Source organism: Epinephelus moara, chromosome 23 (assembly GCF_006386435.1).
Source record: "Epinephelus moara isolate mb chromosome 23, YSFRI_EMoa_1.0, whole genome shotgun sequence".
Classification (NCBI taxonomy): Eukaryota; Metazoa; Chordata; class Actinopteri; order Perciformes; family Serranidae; genus Epinephelus; species Epinephelus moara.
Window position 1 is genome coordinate 29,286,160 of NC_065528.1, and position 17,800 is coordinate 29,303,959.

At 42.7% G+C, this 17,800-nt stretch overlaps 1 protein-coding gene across 3 annotated transcripts in view; it reads right to left on the reverse strand.

The window, feature by feature from the left end:
- The window catches only part of sfmbt2 (Scm like with four mbt domains 2), a 93,529-nt gene that overhangs the window by 14,577 nt on the left and 61,152 nt on the right, over positions 1-17,800 (reverse strand). For all 3 annotated transcript variants that reach the window (XM_050036290.1, XM_050036288.1, XM_050036289.1), the window contains 8 exons: positions 14,214-14,463; positions 13,622-13,719; positions 11,127-11,228; positions 9,160-9,390; positions 6,257-6,383; positions 5,928-6,041; positions 5,782-5,824; positions 3,075-3,142 (listed from right to left, as the gene is read on the reverse strand). In XM_050036290.1, the coding sequence (XP_049892247.1) occupies positions 3,075-3,142; positions 5,782-5,824; positions 5,928-6,041; positions 6,257-6,383; positions 9,160-9,390; positions 11,127-11,228; positions 13,622-13,719; positions 14,214-14,463 (1,033 nt within the window). The remainder of the gene's footprint in view (positions 1-3,074; positions 3,143-5,781; positions 5,825-5,927; positions 6,042-6,256; positions 6,384-9,159; positions 9,391-11,126; positions 11,229-13,621; positions 13,720-14,213; positions 14,464-17,800) is intronic.

Sequence of the window (17,800 nt, forward strand, 5' to 3'; positions counted from 1 at the left end):
GTGAGCCCTGCAATCTAGAATTTGACCACTGATGTCACTGTTTTCAACCCATTTTACACACTGGCCCTTTAAGGTTTGGGGTGAAAATAAAACATGGAGGTATTATTTATAACAAGTTTAACACTCAACACAAACAGTCAGCTGATCTGCTTCATCAGGACCGTGTGTGTGTGATGTTCGATAACATACAGTGATGAAACGACCTCATCAGATTGTGATTCAGATGTTGCTAATCCTGATTTTTGGCTGCACCTTTTTCCCAGCTGAACTCTGCCCACATCAAAGCAGTGAGAAGAGCACAGAGAAAACCAAATAATCTACAGATCTCTCAGTGAAATCAGCGTAACTGTTGTTACTTTGGCAGAAAACTGTGTTTACACTGAGGCATCCGTCACTCAGCTGATGTAGAAAACAGGTTGTCAGTCTTTAACAGAGCACCCTTTGTTCTTTCACCTTTTCCTATGTTGCTGTTTTGTTTATTGTATATGAGCAGTGAGAGGGGTGAATGCAGAGTCAAACTGGGCCAAGAGTACGTCCTGTTCATGTGATCCCCCCACCTCCCCACCCCCCCGGAGATAAATGAGGGTCGACATAACGAAGCTGCTCTCCGCCCTTCCTGCAGCCCCTGACTACTGCCAGCACCTGGAACCGCACCGCTAGGGGTGAATAGTAATTAGGTGAGGGGATGAATATGCATGAGCGAGTGGGTGGTTTTTACACGGGGAAAAAGAGGGCAAGGGTCTCCTGGAAACAAGACTTAGCCCGCTGCTCTCTTTGTGCCTGAACATACATGTTGTTTACATACACATCCACCACAAACATTAACCCTATCTCCTCCAGTGTGGTCTGCTGAAATGCATCCAGAAATACAGATAACTTTGCTCGGGCTACGTATTTTGTACCTTTAAATTTAGTCTTTAATCCCATTGTTTTCTTTAACTCAGTTATTTTAGGCACTTATTATTGATTGTACATGTGTTTAAACACAAGCCTGATTTAAAACCTGTGTGATTTCTTGTGTCTGGCCTCAGTTATAAAGCGTTTTCTTCACATGAATACCAGGAAAACTAAAATAATAAGACTATAGTTGTTAAAGCCTGACATTTTCTTTAAGGAGAGACTCGTTTTAAAACACTTAAACATGGATAAAAAAGGATGCTGCCTTCCTGGCTCTGTGTTTTGGTCTGTGGGTGTATTTCTCTGCTTCCAGTTGATCGCTAGCCAAATCCAGACATAGTAGCTCCAGTGCAGCTCCAGTAGAATCTGATAGCAGAAAATGTTCCAGCTCTCTGTGTATCAGAGAGAAGTGAGGGTTTCCTCCGCAGCAGAGAGAAATTCATCCGTGTATATTTTTGTGGTATATTGTTTTACATGAGAGAGAAAAAAAGCTTCACTAAAGAGGAAATGAGACTCAATAGGACAAAGTGCAAAGTGAAGCCACGAGCTGCGTCTCGTTGTAGCTGCTCTTTGTGTTCGTTATGACACACACACACACACACACACGTTACTCTGTCACCAGTGTGGTTTCTCTTCAACTGTCACTGTCATTACCTACATGGACACAACACAGTGTTACTGTTTGGATTGTGTTTCCTTTCCTTTCCTGTCCTTTCCTATCCTTTCCTATCTTCCCTTCCTTCTCTCTCCCTCCCCTTCCTATCAGTTGATTTCTTCTCCTTTCCTTTCCTTTCCTTTCCTTTCCTTTCCTTTCCTTTCCTTTCCTTTCATCTACTTCCCTTCCTTTCTTCTGCTCCCTTCTTTTTCTGTCCTTTCCTACCCTCTTCCTCCATTTCCTCTCCCTTTCTTTTCTTTTTCATTCCTTCACTTCTTCTCTCCTTCCCCCTTCCTTTCCTTCCTTTTCCTTCCTTCCTCCCTTCCTTCCTTCCTTCCTTCCTTCCTTCCCTTCTTTCCTTCCCTCTCCCTTCCTTTCATCTCCCCTTCTTTCCTATCAGTTGATTTATTCTCCTTTCCTTTCCTTTCCTTTCCTTTCCTTTCCTTTCCTTTCCTTTCCTTTCCTCTCCTTCCCTTATTTTCCTCTTCTTCTTTCCTTCCTTCCTCTTTCATTTCCTTTCCTTTCCTCTACTTTCCTTCTTTTATTCTACTTCCCTTCCTTTCGTCTTCCCCCTTCCTTTCCTCTCCTTTCCTTTCCTTGCCTTCCATTTTTTCCTTCTTTTCTTCCTTTCTTTCCTTCCCTCTCCCGTGCTTTCATCTCCCCTTCTTTCCTATCAGTTGATTCCTTTCCTTTCCTTTCCTTTCCTTTCCTTTCCTTTCCTTTCCCTTTGCTTCTGTTTCTTTCCCTTCCTTGCCTTTCCTCTCCTTCCCTTCCTTCCTTCTTTCCTCCCCTTCCTTGTCAGTCCTTTCCTACCCTGTTCTTGCATTTACTCTACCTTTCTTTTCTTTCCTTTCCTTCCTTCGTCTCATCTCTCCTTTCCTTTTCTTTCCTTTCCTTCCTTCCTTCTTTCCTCCCTTCCCTTCCTTCCCTCTCCCTTCCCTTCCTTCCCTCTCCCTTCCTTTCCTTCCCTCTCCCTTCCTTTCCTTCCCTCTCCCGTCCATGTCTCATGACTAAAGGTTTACATGAACGTCACTAATAAAATCTTTCTTATTTGGACCTTGGACAGGAAATAGGAAGTAACATCTAAACAGTAAAACTGATGTAGGAGATTTGTTGCCAATGAGTGAAAGTGGAACTGAGCGTCTCTGGTGCTCACAGTGGTTTTTAATTGAGCTTTCAGTGGCAAAATATGCATCTTGTGGGAGAATAAAAAGACGCTCTTCTTCTTGATATCATCACTCTCCAACTTAGCTCCCTTTTTGTACCATTTGCCAGATATGGTGCGACTATTGGAAATGTTCTGTCTGAATGAAGACTGGAAGTTGTTATTTTACCAGTTAAACAAAGCCGACCATGTTTCATGTCCCAAAAGGACTCATGAAGAAACACAAGCTGAATGCTCGGCATCGCAAACCGCTGATGTTTATGAGTGTAGGAGTATCTGAAGGGCGGGGCTTCCCCTCAACTCTCATTAGCATTAATCACTGGAGATAAATCATGTGTAACGTGGCTGTTTGATTACCTGGATCCATGGCGACGGGCTGGCAGAGGCTGACGGGAGTCGTCTCCAACGGCTGGGACGGGGCCAACCTGCGGGAGAAAAGCAATCAATACAGTCAAACTAATCAATAAGATTACCTAACTGTAATCAGACAGGAAACAACAGAGCAATCAGATGAGGGCTCATTGGAGCGATCAGTCTTCACAAACAGTTTCAGGTTTAGAAGTAGAAGAGTTAGAGAAGCAGCAGGGGGGACGCAGTGACGGGGAGAAAGTATTGATGAAAGGATTCCCCTGAAGGTGAGAAATGGAGTTAGTGGTTAGATGAGAGAGCTGACAAAGTGCTGCTGAAGACCTCATATTTCTCCCGCGCTCTCCTCGTACTCCCCGGGCTGCGTTTGCCAGCTGACGGTGTAACATGTCATTTGTCAACAAAATCAATCAGCGCCGCGGGAAAGCAATTTCTGCTCTAAAAAGCCACGGTTTCAATTAATGTCTTTGGAGTGACAGAGAGGGAGAGGCAGGCGGAGAAAAGCCTCCAGGGTTTTCTGAAGAAACCTTTACTTTTTGTTTTCTGGCTCACAGGCAGAAGGATGGAAAACAAAAGGCAGTGAATGAAACCATTTTTCACAACACGCTGAAGTGACACAGACGATGGCTGTACAGTAGTTAAGTTAAAGTGATGTATCGGCTGATGGATACGTGTGGACAATACTTCAGTTTGAATAGAGGCTGAATGGACATACAGGGAGAGAAAAAGACGATACCATCAAACAACTCAAGTGTTATATCAGATTCTCAATAAGTTCTGAGTCGTCCAACTGCAAGAAATAATTCAACTTAATTGCCATTTTGTGTCACCTCACTGTTCAACACAGTCTCACTCTGACCTCTTCATGTATTGACATTTGGTCATGGACTTTCCACGTCCACACACGACGTGCAAGGTACCCTGGGTGTGTTGGTTGTTGATGTTCTGGGATACCGTGTCAAGTTCTGCCTGTTACATGCATTGTCTTCTTTCAAAATACACTTCAGTTTTCACAGGAAATTTAGTGTGTACATACAGTCTCTTTGGAAATAAAAGGACTACGATGGTACAACACTGTGAATTAACGTTCACGACATAAGCACGTGGTTAGGTTTAGGAAAAAAGAACAGGGTTTGGCTTTAGAATCTTACAGGACACGAACGCCACTCTCTCAGGTGAAAGTCGATGTTTCTTGGACCCATCCACCACCATTCCCGCCCCCCAGTTGGACTTTTGCTGCCTACTGCCTGCCAACTTTCATCCTTGTTCCGCCGCATTTCCCCCTGACACCACCGAGCGCTGTTAAACTATAACAGCAACTGGCCGCGTATCATGCCGAAGTTACAGGACGCCTTTTTTTTATTGATCTCTGACGCCGCAACGACTTCAGAATGGGACCAGGCTCCACTGTTCTACTAAGGCTGCAACTAATGATTGTTTTCATTACTGATAAATGTGCTGATTACTTTCTGATTAATCGATAACTATTTGGCCTATAAAATCAAAAAAATGGCCTTTCTTGGGCACGCCTCGAAAGAGGACTGCAATGCTGTGTCTCAAATTGCGTACTTCTGCACTTACTCTTAATATTTTGAGTGCATAAGTGCGTTCACACTGAGAAGTATGGAAAAATGCAGTGCACTATGAGTACCTGGATGGTGCACTCAAAACGGTCAAGAAGTTGAGTGTGGAACTATGGACACTTCTCGCCCTCAATGGTCGCCATCTTGGCTACGTAGCGGAAGGGGAGGGACCACTTTTCAAACTGGAAATAGCGGCCGAGGACTGTGCGACCGTGAACGTCGCTGCATTGTACAAATACATGTGTTTTTTGCACTAAGCACCACTATACTGTTGTTGGGTATAAGCTAGCAGTGTGTTTGTTGGGTTAATTTAGCAGTCTGTGATGATTTGGTACCACGAACGATAACGCAAATGCTAATGCTAGTTTGCTAACTAGCTAATTTGCGGTCGTCATTTCCGGTGAGTGCACAATGGCCGTGTTTGGTTTGAGACAACACTACCCTGTCGAAATTCGCGTACTACGCCAATAAGTACATAGTGCACATGGTATACTACACGGAAGTGTACTAACAGACGTATGTGATTTGAGACATAGCACAAGCCTCTCCGATTGCAAGCATGTAGGCAGAGTTGAATGAATTTTTATCAATGTGTCATGCAAATAGTGAGGTGCCATCCTGCACAGGTTTACAAGACACCATAAAATCAAAACAAGCCAGGACCGGAGTCCAACGTACATGTTTTCAGACAGCATTGAAAAGAAAGAAAATGGAGCAAAGCAACAAAAGCATCCTAAGTAATCAGATCATCATTGTGTCTGACGAGTTCTTGGATCACTCACGAACATATTTACCGTGCAGCACTGGAAAAATCATAATAAGTACTAATTAAACAAACTATCCTGCCTTCTTTTTAGGCTTTTGTTACAAGATTGGCAAACTTTAACACATCAAAATTAAACAACCGTTCTAGCTTTCGGTCATCGGAGCACCAGAAAATGTGTGGACGTCTAATTGTGTTGAGTTCTTGTGACTGAAGAGGCTGAAACACATGATACACATCAGTTTTCGAAGCATCTGTGTTAATGTTTGACCTCTGATTTTCTACAAACTTTTCTAGAACTCTGTAACTCCGTGACTGTGATATATTTTGGAAGATAAAAGTCTTCGCTTACTGTTTTTCTGGCTGCACCACGGCAATCTTCTTCTGCTTCTGACCTGCAGAGACACAGAGTCTGCATTAAGCCGTCACTCCCAAGTAAATATGTGCGTGTTCTCTTTGTGTGTGTGTGTGTGTGTGTGTGTGTGTGTGTGTACATACAGACAGGTTTGAGTGGAGGGGTCAGAGGGTAAGCGTTGGCCTCGCACCAGCCGACAGGGAAGATGTCCATGGACTCGACATCCACGATACACTCTGACAGGGGCTTTGCCACACCTGGAGACAGGTAGACAGCAAAGAGGGAGAGGAGGGGTGAGGAAGCTGTCACACACTAACACACACACACACACACGGGCCATTTTTTTGAGACACAGCAGGAGTCCTCTGACACTTAATCCTCTGACACTTAATCTCTCCCCCCCACCCCACCTCCCCCCCCCCCCACACACACACACACACACACACACACACACACACACACATTACTGTACCTTCCAGTCGGAGCCACAGCAGGCGTCCTCTGACCTGTGTGATCTGAGCCACACACACCTCCGCTGGCCGGTGAGGGTTCACCGCCTCCAGCCACATGTCCTTGGCAAAGCCTCTGTTCTGCCATGTCTGACCACACACACACACACACACACACACACACACAGGAGGAGAGAGTGAGGTAGAGTTTATGTTACATTTCGGACAATGATCTAACCTCTGATAAACTAAACCTGGACAAGATATGAAACTGATTTCACCTCACACGAGCTGCAGTAACAGCGATTTAGCAGGTTCGCTGCATGTTACGGTGAACCAGAAGGGTCAAATAACATCCTGGTTGCAATCTGTGTTACATAATGTGATGAATATCCTGATGAATTTAGCTCCATTTGGTTTATTGATAATGAAGCTGCATATTCTGCCAGTGACAGTGCAATGAAAAGTAGTTTTTTTTTTACCAAGACATTTCTGCGTTTTCTGCAGTGATAGCACCACAAAAAATGGTTGTTGTTATTTAGACGTTACTATGTTTTCTGCCATGATAGTGCCACAAACCGTGGTTGTCTTTATCTAGATATCGCTGCATTTTCTCCCAGGATAGAGCCACAAAAAGTGGTTGTATTTTACTGAGACATCGCTGTGCTTTCTGCTGTGATAGTGCCACAAACAGTGGTTTTCTTTTTCCCAAGACATTGCTGTGTTTCCAGTCAGGATTGTGCCCCCAAAACCAGGCTTTTTAAGGCAAAAAAGATCTTATCCTAATCATAACCAAGTGGTTTTTATGCCTAAACATAACCACACATTCACCAAAGTGTTGTTGAAACTTAAATTTGGCATGTATCCCCTATGTAATAATGTAAAGAGGTAACATGTTTGTGGTTTGCAGAAAAGTACTAAGACACTGAGACATTGCTGCATTTTCTGCCATGATAGTGCCACAAAAAACGGTTGTATTTATTTAGACATTGTTGTGTTTTCTGCCGTGATAGTGCCACAAAAAACGGTTGTATTTATTTAGACATTGTTGTGTTTTCTGTCGTGATAGTGCCACAAAAAACGGTTGTATTTATTTAGACATTTCTGCATTACTGCCGTGATAGTGCCACGAAAAACGGTTGTATTTATTTAGACATTATTGTGTTTTCTGTCGTGATAGTGCCACAAAAAACGGTTGTATTTATTTAGACATTGCTGCATTACTGCCGTGATAGTGCCACGAAAAACGGTTGTATTTATTTAGACATTTCTGCATTTTCTGCCGCGATAGTGCCACGAGAAACGGTTGTATTTATTTAGACATTGCCGTGTTTTCTGTCGTGATAGTGCCACAAAAAACGGTTGTATTTATTTAGACATTGTTGTGTTTTCTGCCGTGATAGTGCCACAAAAAACGGTTGTATTTATTTAGACATTGCTGCGTTTTCTGCCGTGATAGTGCCACGAAAAACGGTTGTATTTATTTAGACATTGCTGCGTTTTCTGCCGTGATAGAGCCACGAAAAACGGTTGTATTTATTTAGACATTGCTGCGTTACTGCCGTGACAGCGCCACGAGAAACGGTTGTATTTATTTAGACATTGTTGCGGTACTGCCGTGATAGCGCCACGAGAAACGGTTGTATTTATTTAGACATTGTTGCGTTACTGCCGTGATAGCGCCACGAGAAACGGTTGTATTTATTTAGACATTGCTGCGTTACTGCCGTGATAGTGCCACGAGAAACGGTTGTATTTATTTAGACATTGCTGTGTTTTCTGCTGTGATAGTGCCACAAACAGCGGTTGTCTTTTACCGAGACATCGTTTCCAGTCAGGATTGTGCCCCCAAAACCGGGCATTTTAAGGCAAAACAGATCTTTTCCTAATCTTAACCAAGTGGTTTCTGTGCCTAAACATAACCACACATGAACCAAAGCGTTGAAACTTAAATTTTGAATGTATTCCCTTTGTAATAATGTAAAAAGGGAACATAGAGAGACACATCTTCATCCTTTAATCTTGTGTTTTAAAAATGCAGCACAAATCAAGCTTTGTCCATGTTGCTTGCTTGTTTGTGTTCAAATGGCTTTGTTTTCATGCATTAGTTGGTTTGTTTGTAGACACAGGTCGTAGTCACATTGTGGGAATTTGGTCTTCAATTTCAGACGCCGTCTTTGATCTCCAAACTTGTGTGTGGTAACAGGTATGAGAGACATGTTAGTCCTCATCCTTGACACCTTCTCTCTTGTAAAACAAAAACATGGTGTTAAAAACAAACAAATTCATGTGCGGCTGGTCCAAAGTAAGTTTGGAGGTGGGCGGTGTTCTTTGTCTCATTTTGAAGTGCTGAGCCAGAATGGGCTCATTCCTGCCCCCTGACGCTGGGGGGCAGAAAACACCCACTAGTACCTTTTTCCCCCAACTGTCGGCCACGATGAGCCCATTCCACACTCAAACAAAACGTGGCTACACTCACAAAGATCTGATTTATTCTTTAGCAGAAATCTTCTCTGACAGGTTGTTTGATTTTTACGAGAGAAAAAATGTAAAGGATGAGGACGAACAGGTTGGTTTTACAAACTCATGTCTGGTTCACTTTCCCACCTCCACTGGAGAGCGGAACACAGCTGCTTCTCCAAGCTCACTTACTTACTGAATTGCTTTTGTGTGTACTCACAGATAAACATCTTACTCATTTTTACAAATATATTGACAGTGGGGACCTCGTGTAATTCGCACCATGGCTGAATCCACTTCACTCTAAGCAAATATCTGATCATTCAGAATATCTTTAAACACCTTAATGACATACTTCACAAACAAACTCCAAACAGTTGCTTATGAATAGTCCTAATATAAATAGCAAGTCTAATGCAGACCGAGCATGTCATTGTCAGGATGCTGCATCAAATGTCTGTCTTACATCAGGGAAGCAGGCGTCCGGAGCTGCCTCTGTCCCGCTCTGCTTCAGGTAGTCAGCCCAGTCAAAGTCTTGGCCCTCGTAGCCCGGGGGCCGCTCCAGGCCCACACCGTTCTTCAGACACCACTGGACAGGCAAGATGCCCGTCGAGTTGGTGTGACACACCATACACCGCGGCTTTGAATCAACTGAGAGATCGTCCAGCATTACCTGGAAGTAGATTTCATTGTAGACCTAAAGAGGAAAAAAACAAGAAGAGAAACTATTAACATCTTTTTAATGTGACATTTTGGAGCCTGAGATTAGAATCTGTCTCCACATGCGTCTCAAGTGATTGGATCTCACTTCCCCTCTCAAATAAACACACACATCACTTCATGTACCATCATTAGCAGACTACTGCTGCTGGAGTGTGAGCTCTGTGATGGGGACAGTTGGTGAGAGTCCATCTGCACACACATAGTTACAGGGCTAACTGTTAGCCTCACATTGCTAACGTTACTTAACAGATATGAACAGGTTTAACAACAGACTCAAGCTGTTTTGGTGTCGGTGTGAGTTTGTTGGCTCATGCTAACTGGCCAGACGTTGAGCTGATCATTTGCCAAAGAGGAGAGCGGCTCAAGAGATGGTCCTTCATTTCTGTGTCTAACTTGTGTAACGGCAGCAACAGAAAGTTTTCTGGCGGGGAGCAAGATAAGCAAGGATGTCAGCTGAGGAGACTGTCCTTTAATGTGGACACATTGGTTGCACTCACACCTGTACTTAGAGCATTTACTTGTGATCTGATTGCCCAGGATGTATTTTGCTATGGAGGTGCATCATGGGAAATGTAGGCTCCAAAGTTTTTCAATATTTCAGGCTCAGTTGTGTCGATTCTGACCATTCTTTCTTTTAATCTGTAGAAGAGTAAAAGGCTGGAGGGCCCCTTTAAGTCTGGTATGAAAGCAACAAGAGCCATACCCAAACATTTTTAAAGCTATTAAATACTTACTAATACTAATACTTATAATTTGAGTTTTATCATTATTCAGTTCTTAAAGGTATCTATGTAGGATTGTCGGTTACTGTTTGCTGTCAGCGAAAGTGAAAGTGGGAGCAAAAGCCAGCCCCAGATTCACTCTTGTTTGGCACTTTGCCTCACCCTATTTGCAATTTTTTTTTTGGCACTATGTCTCTTGGATGCCTCCTGCTTACAGTTTGGCACCGGACCTCACCTGAGCTCTGTGTGGGTACACGCCCATAAACATTCTGAGCATATTAAATAAGAAAATACGGGCAGAGGGCAGAGTCTCTGCAGAAAAACACACCACCACACTCTTCTAGTGGGTCATATTTGGTATTTCCTTCTTGGAAGATTCAAATTGAACAATTTCAAAAAACATGACTTTAAACACTTCTTTGGTCTAAATTCAAACACTGGATTTTTTTTTTGAGCTTTTTGCGGACAGTATAGACTTATTTTAAGAAAGCACCACAAAAAATCCCTTCAAATAGTGCTCAGAAAATCAGGATGTCGCAGTCTTTCAAAACATCTGCAGAGCGCTGGGAGTAAAATACAACATTTAAAGTTCCTATTTGTGTCTTTAAACTATTGAATACTGGCACAGAATATTGACTATTGACAGATTTATTCCCCAAAAAAGGAGGGTTTGGATGTCACACAATACAGCAGAGTATCAGTGGTTTTATTAAACAAAAGGAACACGGTAAGGAAAGTATTTAAAAATAAGACAATGATGAAAGAATCAGAAGTCGGCATCAGTGCGACACATGAAAGATAAAATACCAACTTCCAGTCACAGGAATCCAGAAACCTGAGGAACGAGGCCTTCTGGGCAGAAACATGTTAAAAATTTGATGCCACATTAATAAAGGCAGCTGAGGAATGCCTGGGGGAGGCATCTGCTTGATATATCTATTTTTTTTCTTCTTCTTAAAGATAAGACATTGTTTTCAGTGTGACTCACCTTGGTGACAGAAACAGGGCAGATCTGGAGCTGCTCCCATGGAGAAACCATCTCCAGCTTCATCCCCGTCTTGAAGGAGTGCTCGGGCAGGTCTACATGGTCCTGACACAGTAAAGTCAAGACTTTCAGACAAATGTGCTCCACTTTTTTTAACGCGCACACACATGCAAGACAATGTAGGTCACTCAGACCCTGCTGGGTGGGCATGTAATGAACGAGGCAAAGTGTTATCCCCATCATCTCAGGATGGTGGCAATCGTTAGGCCTAAAATAAATATTAATTATCACTTTTTACTGATAGATGATGTGATTTATATTTCCACTCCTCATGCCAACTACCCAGTTCTTCTTCTTCTATTCATTCTAAATGAGCTGGAAATGTAAACACATCACTTCCTGTATGCCAGAGGGAAACTTAGGGAAAGCATTTTTTAGATAAAAACAAATATTGCCTTTGTAATCTCACTGACAGCTTGTCAGGTTTGCTTTCAGCTTTCAGTTGTGGATGTTGTTGTGGTTTGGATGAAGGGAGTTTCTGGCAGTTTTTGGGGCGTTGATACTGGAGCTTCATCACACTGTTTCATGTCAGAAAGTTTCAGGTAGTGGTAGAAATCCTTTGATTTTATGCTCCTTAAACGTTAATGTGAATAAGATCTGCTTATACGAGCCTGTTTGTTGGTTGTACCACAGTTTGGTCACAATTTTTGGTCATTTTAATTCTAGTTATTAACATTACGCCCAGTTCAGATCAAAGATTCGGGACGAGAGGAGATGAAACAGGCAACTACTTGCACTACGTTCTAAAAACCTGCCAGTTCACACCAATGCAACCAGATGAGACAGTGTATCATCTCTATGCAACAACTCTCTGTACTTCTGCTCTGATTTGCAGCTTTTCAGGTTTATTTTGTGGCTGAATATAATTTGTAGCTTCTTAAAATATGAATGACGATAGTGATAGTGAGATACTGGCTACAGTTGCATTTGTCGTCGTGATGAAACGTAGGAAAACGACCCACCGTCCGACACCGGCACACCGTGAGGACGGAAACAGAGGGCTCGGTGGGGACAGAGCACCTGCTGCAGCAAGCAATCACGCCGTCTGCTGTCATTTTGATTTGACCAGCAGACTTTACTACAAAACAATTGGCTGTCGAAACAGGTGACGTGCTTTAAAACCAGCCGCCAGCGATTTGACCAGTGGAGTCGCAGGTGACACCATCAACCGGCTTTAGTCGAACTCAGACCGGCCAGTTCACACTGCTGCAACTTTTCTCTGCAGCTTTCTAAAACGGTTTCTTCTTGTCGTGAATCTTTGGTCTGAACTGGGCTGTAGGAAACTTTTTCTTTCATTGAGTTTCTCCTGGTACTTCAGGTGTCTGTTGCTCGACTTGAGGAGTGTTTGGTTTGCTGCAGTAGATTTCCGAAGTCAAAGGAGGAATTTTAATGGTGCAGCTCAGTTCAGTCGCCAGAAGAAATTGTTGGCATTGTACATTTCGGTCAACCATGGATACGTTACATTTGCACATTTAATACATTTCACATCAACTTTTCTGAAGTGACGTAATATATGAGCTGACTTTGTCAACGGGAGGTGGAGAAGAAGGTGGATGGTGTGACACCTAGGTGAGACGCCTCCAAAGCTGCAGACCTCTGTTTGAGACCAGCAAACAACAAAACCAGTTGTTTCCAGCGGCCTTTTAGCCACCAAACATAGCTGTTTTTAGCGATCCATCACTGTGTTTCCAGCGGGGATAGCGCCACATTATGTGGTTGTCTTTTAAAAGAGACATCGCTGCGTCTCCACTTGTGATTTTGCCTCCAAAACAGCCAAACTATTACGTTTTCCTTACTATAACCAAGTGGTTTTTGTGCCTAAAACTAACCACACATTAACTGCAGTGTTGTCATTATGTTTCAATATATAATAACATACAAATGTAATGTATCCATAGTTTGCAGAAATGTACAACACCAACATTTTTTTCTGAGGATTAGGCAGTTTTCGTTATTATGGAGAAAAACAGCGTTCAATTGGCACAGTTCCCATCAGTTAGCAGGTTAACTGAACACGCAACAATGTGAAATTTATCTTCATGCAAATACACAATTCAACACACAGCACAGAGAGACTAAAATTTCCTTAATAAATTAATCATTAATGAATGTTCCCATGTGTTTAAATGGAGCTCTTCTTTCAAGGATCTTCCTGTTTCCCTCTATAATTGGTACCACATCACATCATTCTTTCAATGAAACCTGGAAAACGATTATGAGGAAATTACAGACCTGTAATATATTGCATTACCATTTATTATCCCAGTTTCACGTCATAAATCAGCCCCAGACACCAGAGGTAAGACTGGCAACATAACAAAGCTCGTCTCATCCAGACAGTCCTGCAGTCTGGCTCTGAGCCAACGCCACACACACACACACACACACGTATATATATACTCTGTGTGAAGAGCAGCAGTGTGTGTGAACTGACTCACCTTGAACACCTCCAGCGGCAGCGGGCTCTTCTGTCCGTTGAGTCGGGCATCCTCCAGAGCCTCCTGCCAATCGGAGGCGCTCTTCAGAGACCTGAGTCCTGAGGAGGGAATATGATATTAAAGATTAGTTTTTTAGGATCCACTGTCACATTGAGAGGGGTAGATTATTCTCATATTGCAGCTCAAATAAAATACATGACGTCAGTGTGCCTTTTAAACTCAACAGCTTCTGTGAATGTCATCAATTATTACGAATCAAAAATAATTTTGTTGGTAGGGATTTTAACAACGACTACCTTGAACTCTGACTCTCTGAATATTCAGTGTTTTCTAATACAGATCCTCGAGCAAAATATAAAGAGATAAAATTAAGAAAACAATATTCAGGTTAAAGATAATGAACACAGTTGAAGCCCTGATTTAAACCTTTCAAACAAATTCCAAATGGACCATTAAAAATGAACGATGACAAACGGCTCATTAAGTATCATTAAGTTTCTCATAAACGCTGTGATTGTGTTGTGAGAAAATCAAAGGTCCTCCTTGTGACCGCAGCAGTAAATGAAAAGGTGCAAGCAGATCAGATAATCACCTGTAGGCGGTTCTAAGGCGAGACGGTTCTCCAGAGCCCAGCCGAGCGGGCGGAGTCTGACGTCCAGGTAGAACAGCCAGGTGTCCTGAGCCTCGTGGTCATCAGAGAGTCCGGCGTAGCGCAGACGGAGCCTCCCTCCGACATTCTGGATTACTCGTACGGGCCAGTAAAGGAACGGGCCGGAGACGTCCTGGAGCTCCAGGGCTGAGCCCTCAACGATCAGGTCCACGGTGTTCTTACCTCTCAGAGGCTGTGAGAGAGACAGAGAGATTTTGAGTGCTTTATTGGTTGAGTTAAACCTCATTTGACAGAGCTTGTAAACTATAAAATAAATGCCACAGTATGAGCAGTGAAAACAGGAACAAAAGAGGAAGCTGATGAACTGTTTCTCATAGTTCACTCTGACCATAGTGTCTGATCATACAGGTATCCTGAGAGGACAGGTTTTTCTTGTGCAGGCTCACCACACTGCCTTGTTTTTAAAGCATACAACTTAAAAAAGAGCAGCTTGCTGTGTCTTTTTTTTTAATTGTTGCTGGGCAACCACTAAATCACCTGTTCGTGGCCTAACTGTTATTTTGCTGTGAAAACTCACAGATCTGTTTCTTTTATCTTTTAGATAGTGACATAGCAAGCAGCTAGTAACCTGCCTACAGTGTCTAATTAATAACCATCTGCATAAAAAATAGACATGCTGAGGGCACTTGCTGTGGCTCTGATGGGAGTGAGAGGCTGTTCTCAAATAGTATGTTGAACACAAGGAGACAGAGATCCATCTTGTTGTTGTCACCACCACAGAAGGCCCATCTCTACACGGGGTGCTGCAGGGATGAAGTTTATTTTTGTGGGATAACCCTGAAGTTAATATCGCAACTCCATGGCAAACATAAGTTTAAAACACATATACATTGTGTTCAGAGAGACACCACTTTCTGGTGTTTGAGGTAGGGCTGTCCCATAATAGTCGACCAAACGTTAGTTGACCAGAAAGGTCATTAGTCGTCAAGATTTCTTTAGTTGCTTAGTCACAGAAAAATAAAACCAAACAAACGAAACAAAACCAAAAAACAAACAAATGTGAAATTCTATGAGGAGCTGAACCTTGTCAAAATAAATCCAAACCTATCTGACTGGACCATGTGGGACTTTAATTTGAAAGGACAGACACAGGAAGTGTCCACGCTCAGCAGTCAGACAGGAGTCAGGTTAATTTCCAGGGCTGGTACCTGCGGTTATTCCACAGGCTAGTTAATAACATGTCGGGCAGGAAATCCAAAGTGTGGGATCATTTTGAGAAGGTGAAGGACGAACCCAAGGTGATATGTAAACTCATCTTCATTGGTCGACTACAAACATGACGTATCATCTGAAACATGGAAGTAGCTACATGCCCATTAGCCCACAGCGTCATTAACAGGCGGCTCGCTCAGTGTGTGACGTGCACTTGTAGATAAAATATAGGCCTATATTAATGAAGGTTCATTAGTACGGTTTTGTATTTCTCTGTAATGTAGCACAGTGTTAACAATGTTACTGATACTATTCTTTCTCACACCTTCAACTCAAACCACCAAAATATATCATTTAATCATTTCATTCATATCAGAAACATGTGGGCGACTAGTCGACTAATGGCCCTAAATGACGACTATTGGTCGACTAGGAAAATTAGTCGGGGCAGCCCTAGTTTGGAGTGTAAATGCAATTGCCAGAAGTAAAAAGCTAACGTTAGGCCATAAACGAACTACACCATCACCAACACAAGCAAGTCCAGTTGCCTACGATATAGCACTTGTGAAAACTTCAGAGTCTTAAGCTTGTGTTTACCACAGACCTTACTTCAGGCACCAAAAACCCATTAAAAAACCCAGTTACCTCGAAACAAAGGAACCAGGAGTGCTAAAACTCATCATGTGCTAACTAATTTCCGCATTTTAAGACTCATTCCTGCACCATTTTTTTCACACCATTCAACAATGGGGAAAAAACGCAAATGATGTCCAACACTTCTCTGCTCTGAGTTGAAGTTTTTGGGTTCAGGGTGCACCTGCGAGGCCCATACAGTAGAACAATGTGAGGCGCTCCGCAACACAACAGCAGTGAGCAAACAGCTTCAGTCTCATTGAAAGGTCAAATTACAAAAAGCTGCCCCAGGCTGCTAAAACCGCTTCGCCTGACCAGGGCCTTCGCCTGCTCACCTGACCTTAATGAGCTGAAATTATACACTATCATTCATGTTTTTTAGTGATAACTGAGACAGAAATCTTTAAAGACGCCAACCAATGCAACATTTTAATTTACTTGCTTAGAGAAAGTGGATTACTGGATCGTTTCTTTTCGGATGTGGTGTCCTTTAGTGTGTTTTTTTTTTTTTTTTTTGTTAAAACAGACATTTGACATTTTGGAAAATACACTTATTCACTTTCGTGCCGGGGATTAACTGAGGAAATTGATACCACTCTCATATCTGTCTGTTATATATCAGGCTACAGTCTGCAGCTGCCTGCTGCCTCCAGCTACATATTTACTGTCCAGACTTGAGACTGGTATCAATCTCCGAATCTAACTCTGAGGGGCTGAGATGCCCAAAATGACCCCTGCTGTCCCTGTGTTCAACTCCAGCCAGGGTCCTTTGTTGCATCATTTCATTCCCCATCATGCAACAAAGGACCCAAAGTTAAAGCCCAAAATGTTCCAGTCAGAAAGTGGCTTTGTTTGAAACCCGTTAGCCCGACAGTCAGCTGTGTTTTATATTACAGAGAACTAAAAATGAGATATTTCCTTTGTGCAAATTCTTCCTTTATTTTCTAACAAGGTGCTGCAATAAGAGGATAAAAAACCTGCAGCTAAAAGCCAAGCCATTGTGTTCCAACATTTGTATTCATGTCGAATCAGGCTGGTTGAATTTATTCTTCCTCCTCTGTAGTGTCCTGTTTAGCAACTACAATAAAGGTCGACTCCATCTGTGTTCTTTTTTCAGCTTTTACAAATAAGAACACCCACTCAGCTGTTGGACAAAAGCAGTGATGTAGGTTACAGCACTGATAGTAATAATAACTGAAAAGGATAGTTACCTACAGTAAGTGTCAGTCAGCATGCCCCCAGTTTGGAGAAGCAGGCAGGAGTACCGACACAAAAGCTAAGCAATGTACAGCTGTAGACAGTTTTTAGCCACCTAAAAAATCAGTATCAGTTTCGGTGTACTCTATAATAAGAATATTTTCACCTTGCTGTCGGGGGCTTTCACACCTGCCCTGCTTGATTCAGTTCTAATTCAAGTTCTAATTCAAGTTTGTTTGCCCCCTCAGTGTAGGCAATTTACGCAGGTGTGAACACAGCAATCACACTCAGGTGCACACCAAACACACACAAACGAACTCTGGTGCGGTTGGTTTGTGGTGAGAAGGTGTTCCGACCTGGATGTGAACCAACTGCAATCACATGACACATTGTTTGGGTTAAACATGAGCATGTTACAGTCCTGGAGGATTATTAATGTGCACCTCCTCCTGTACTGCCTTAATATGCACATTCAGCACATCCAATACATCAAAACATTGTTTTCTAGTCGAGCCGCGCCTCGGTTT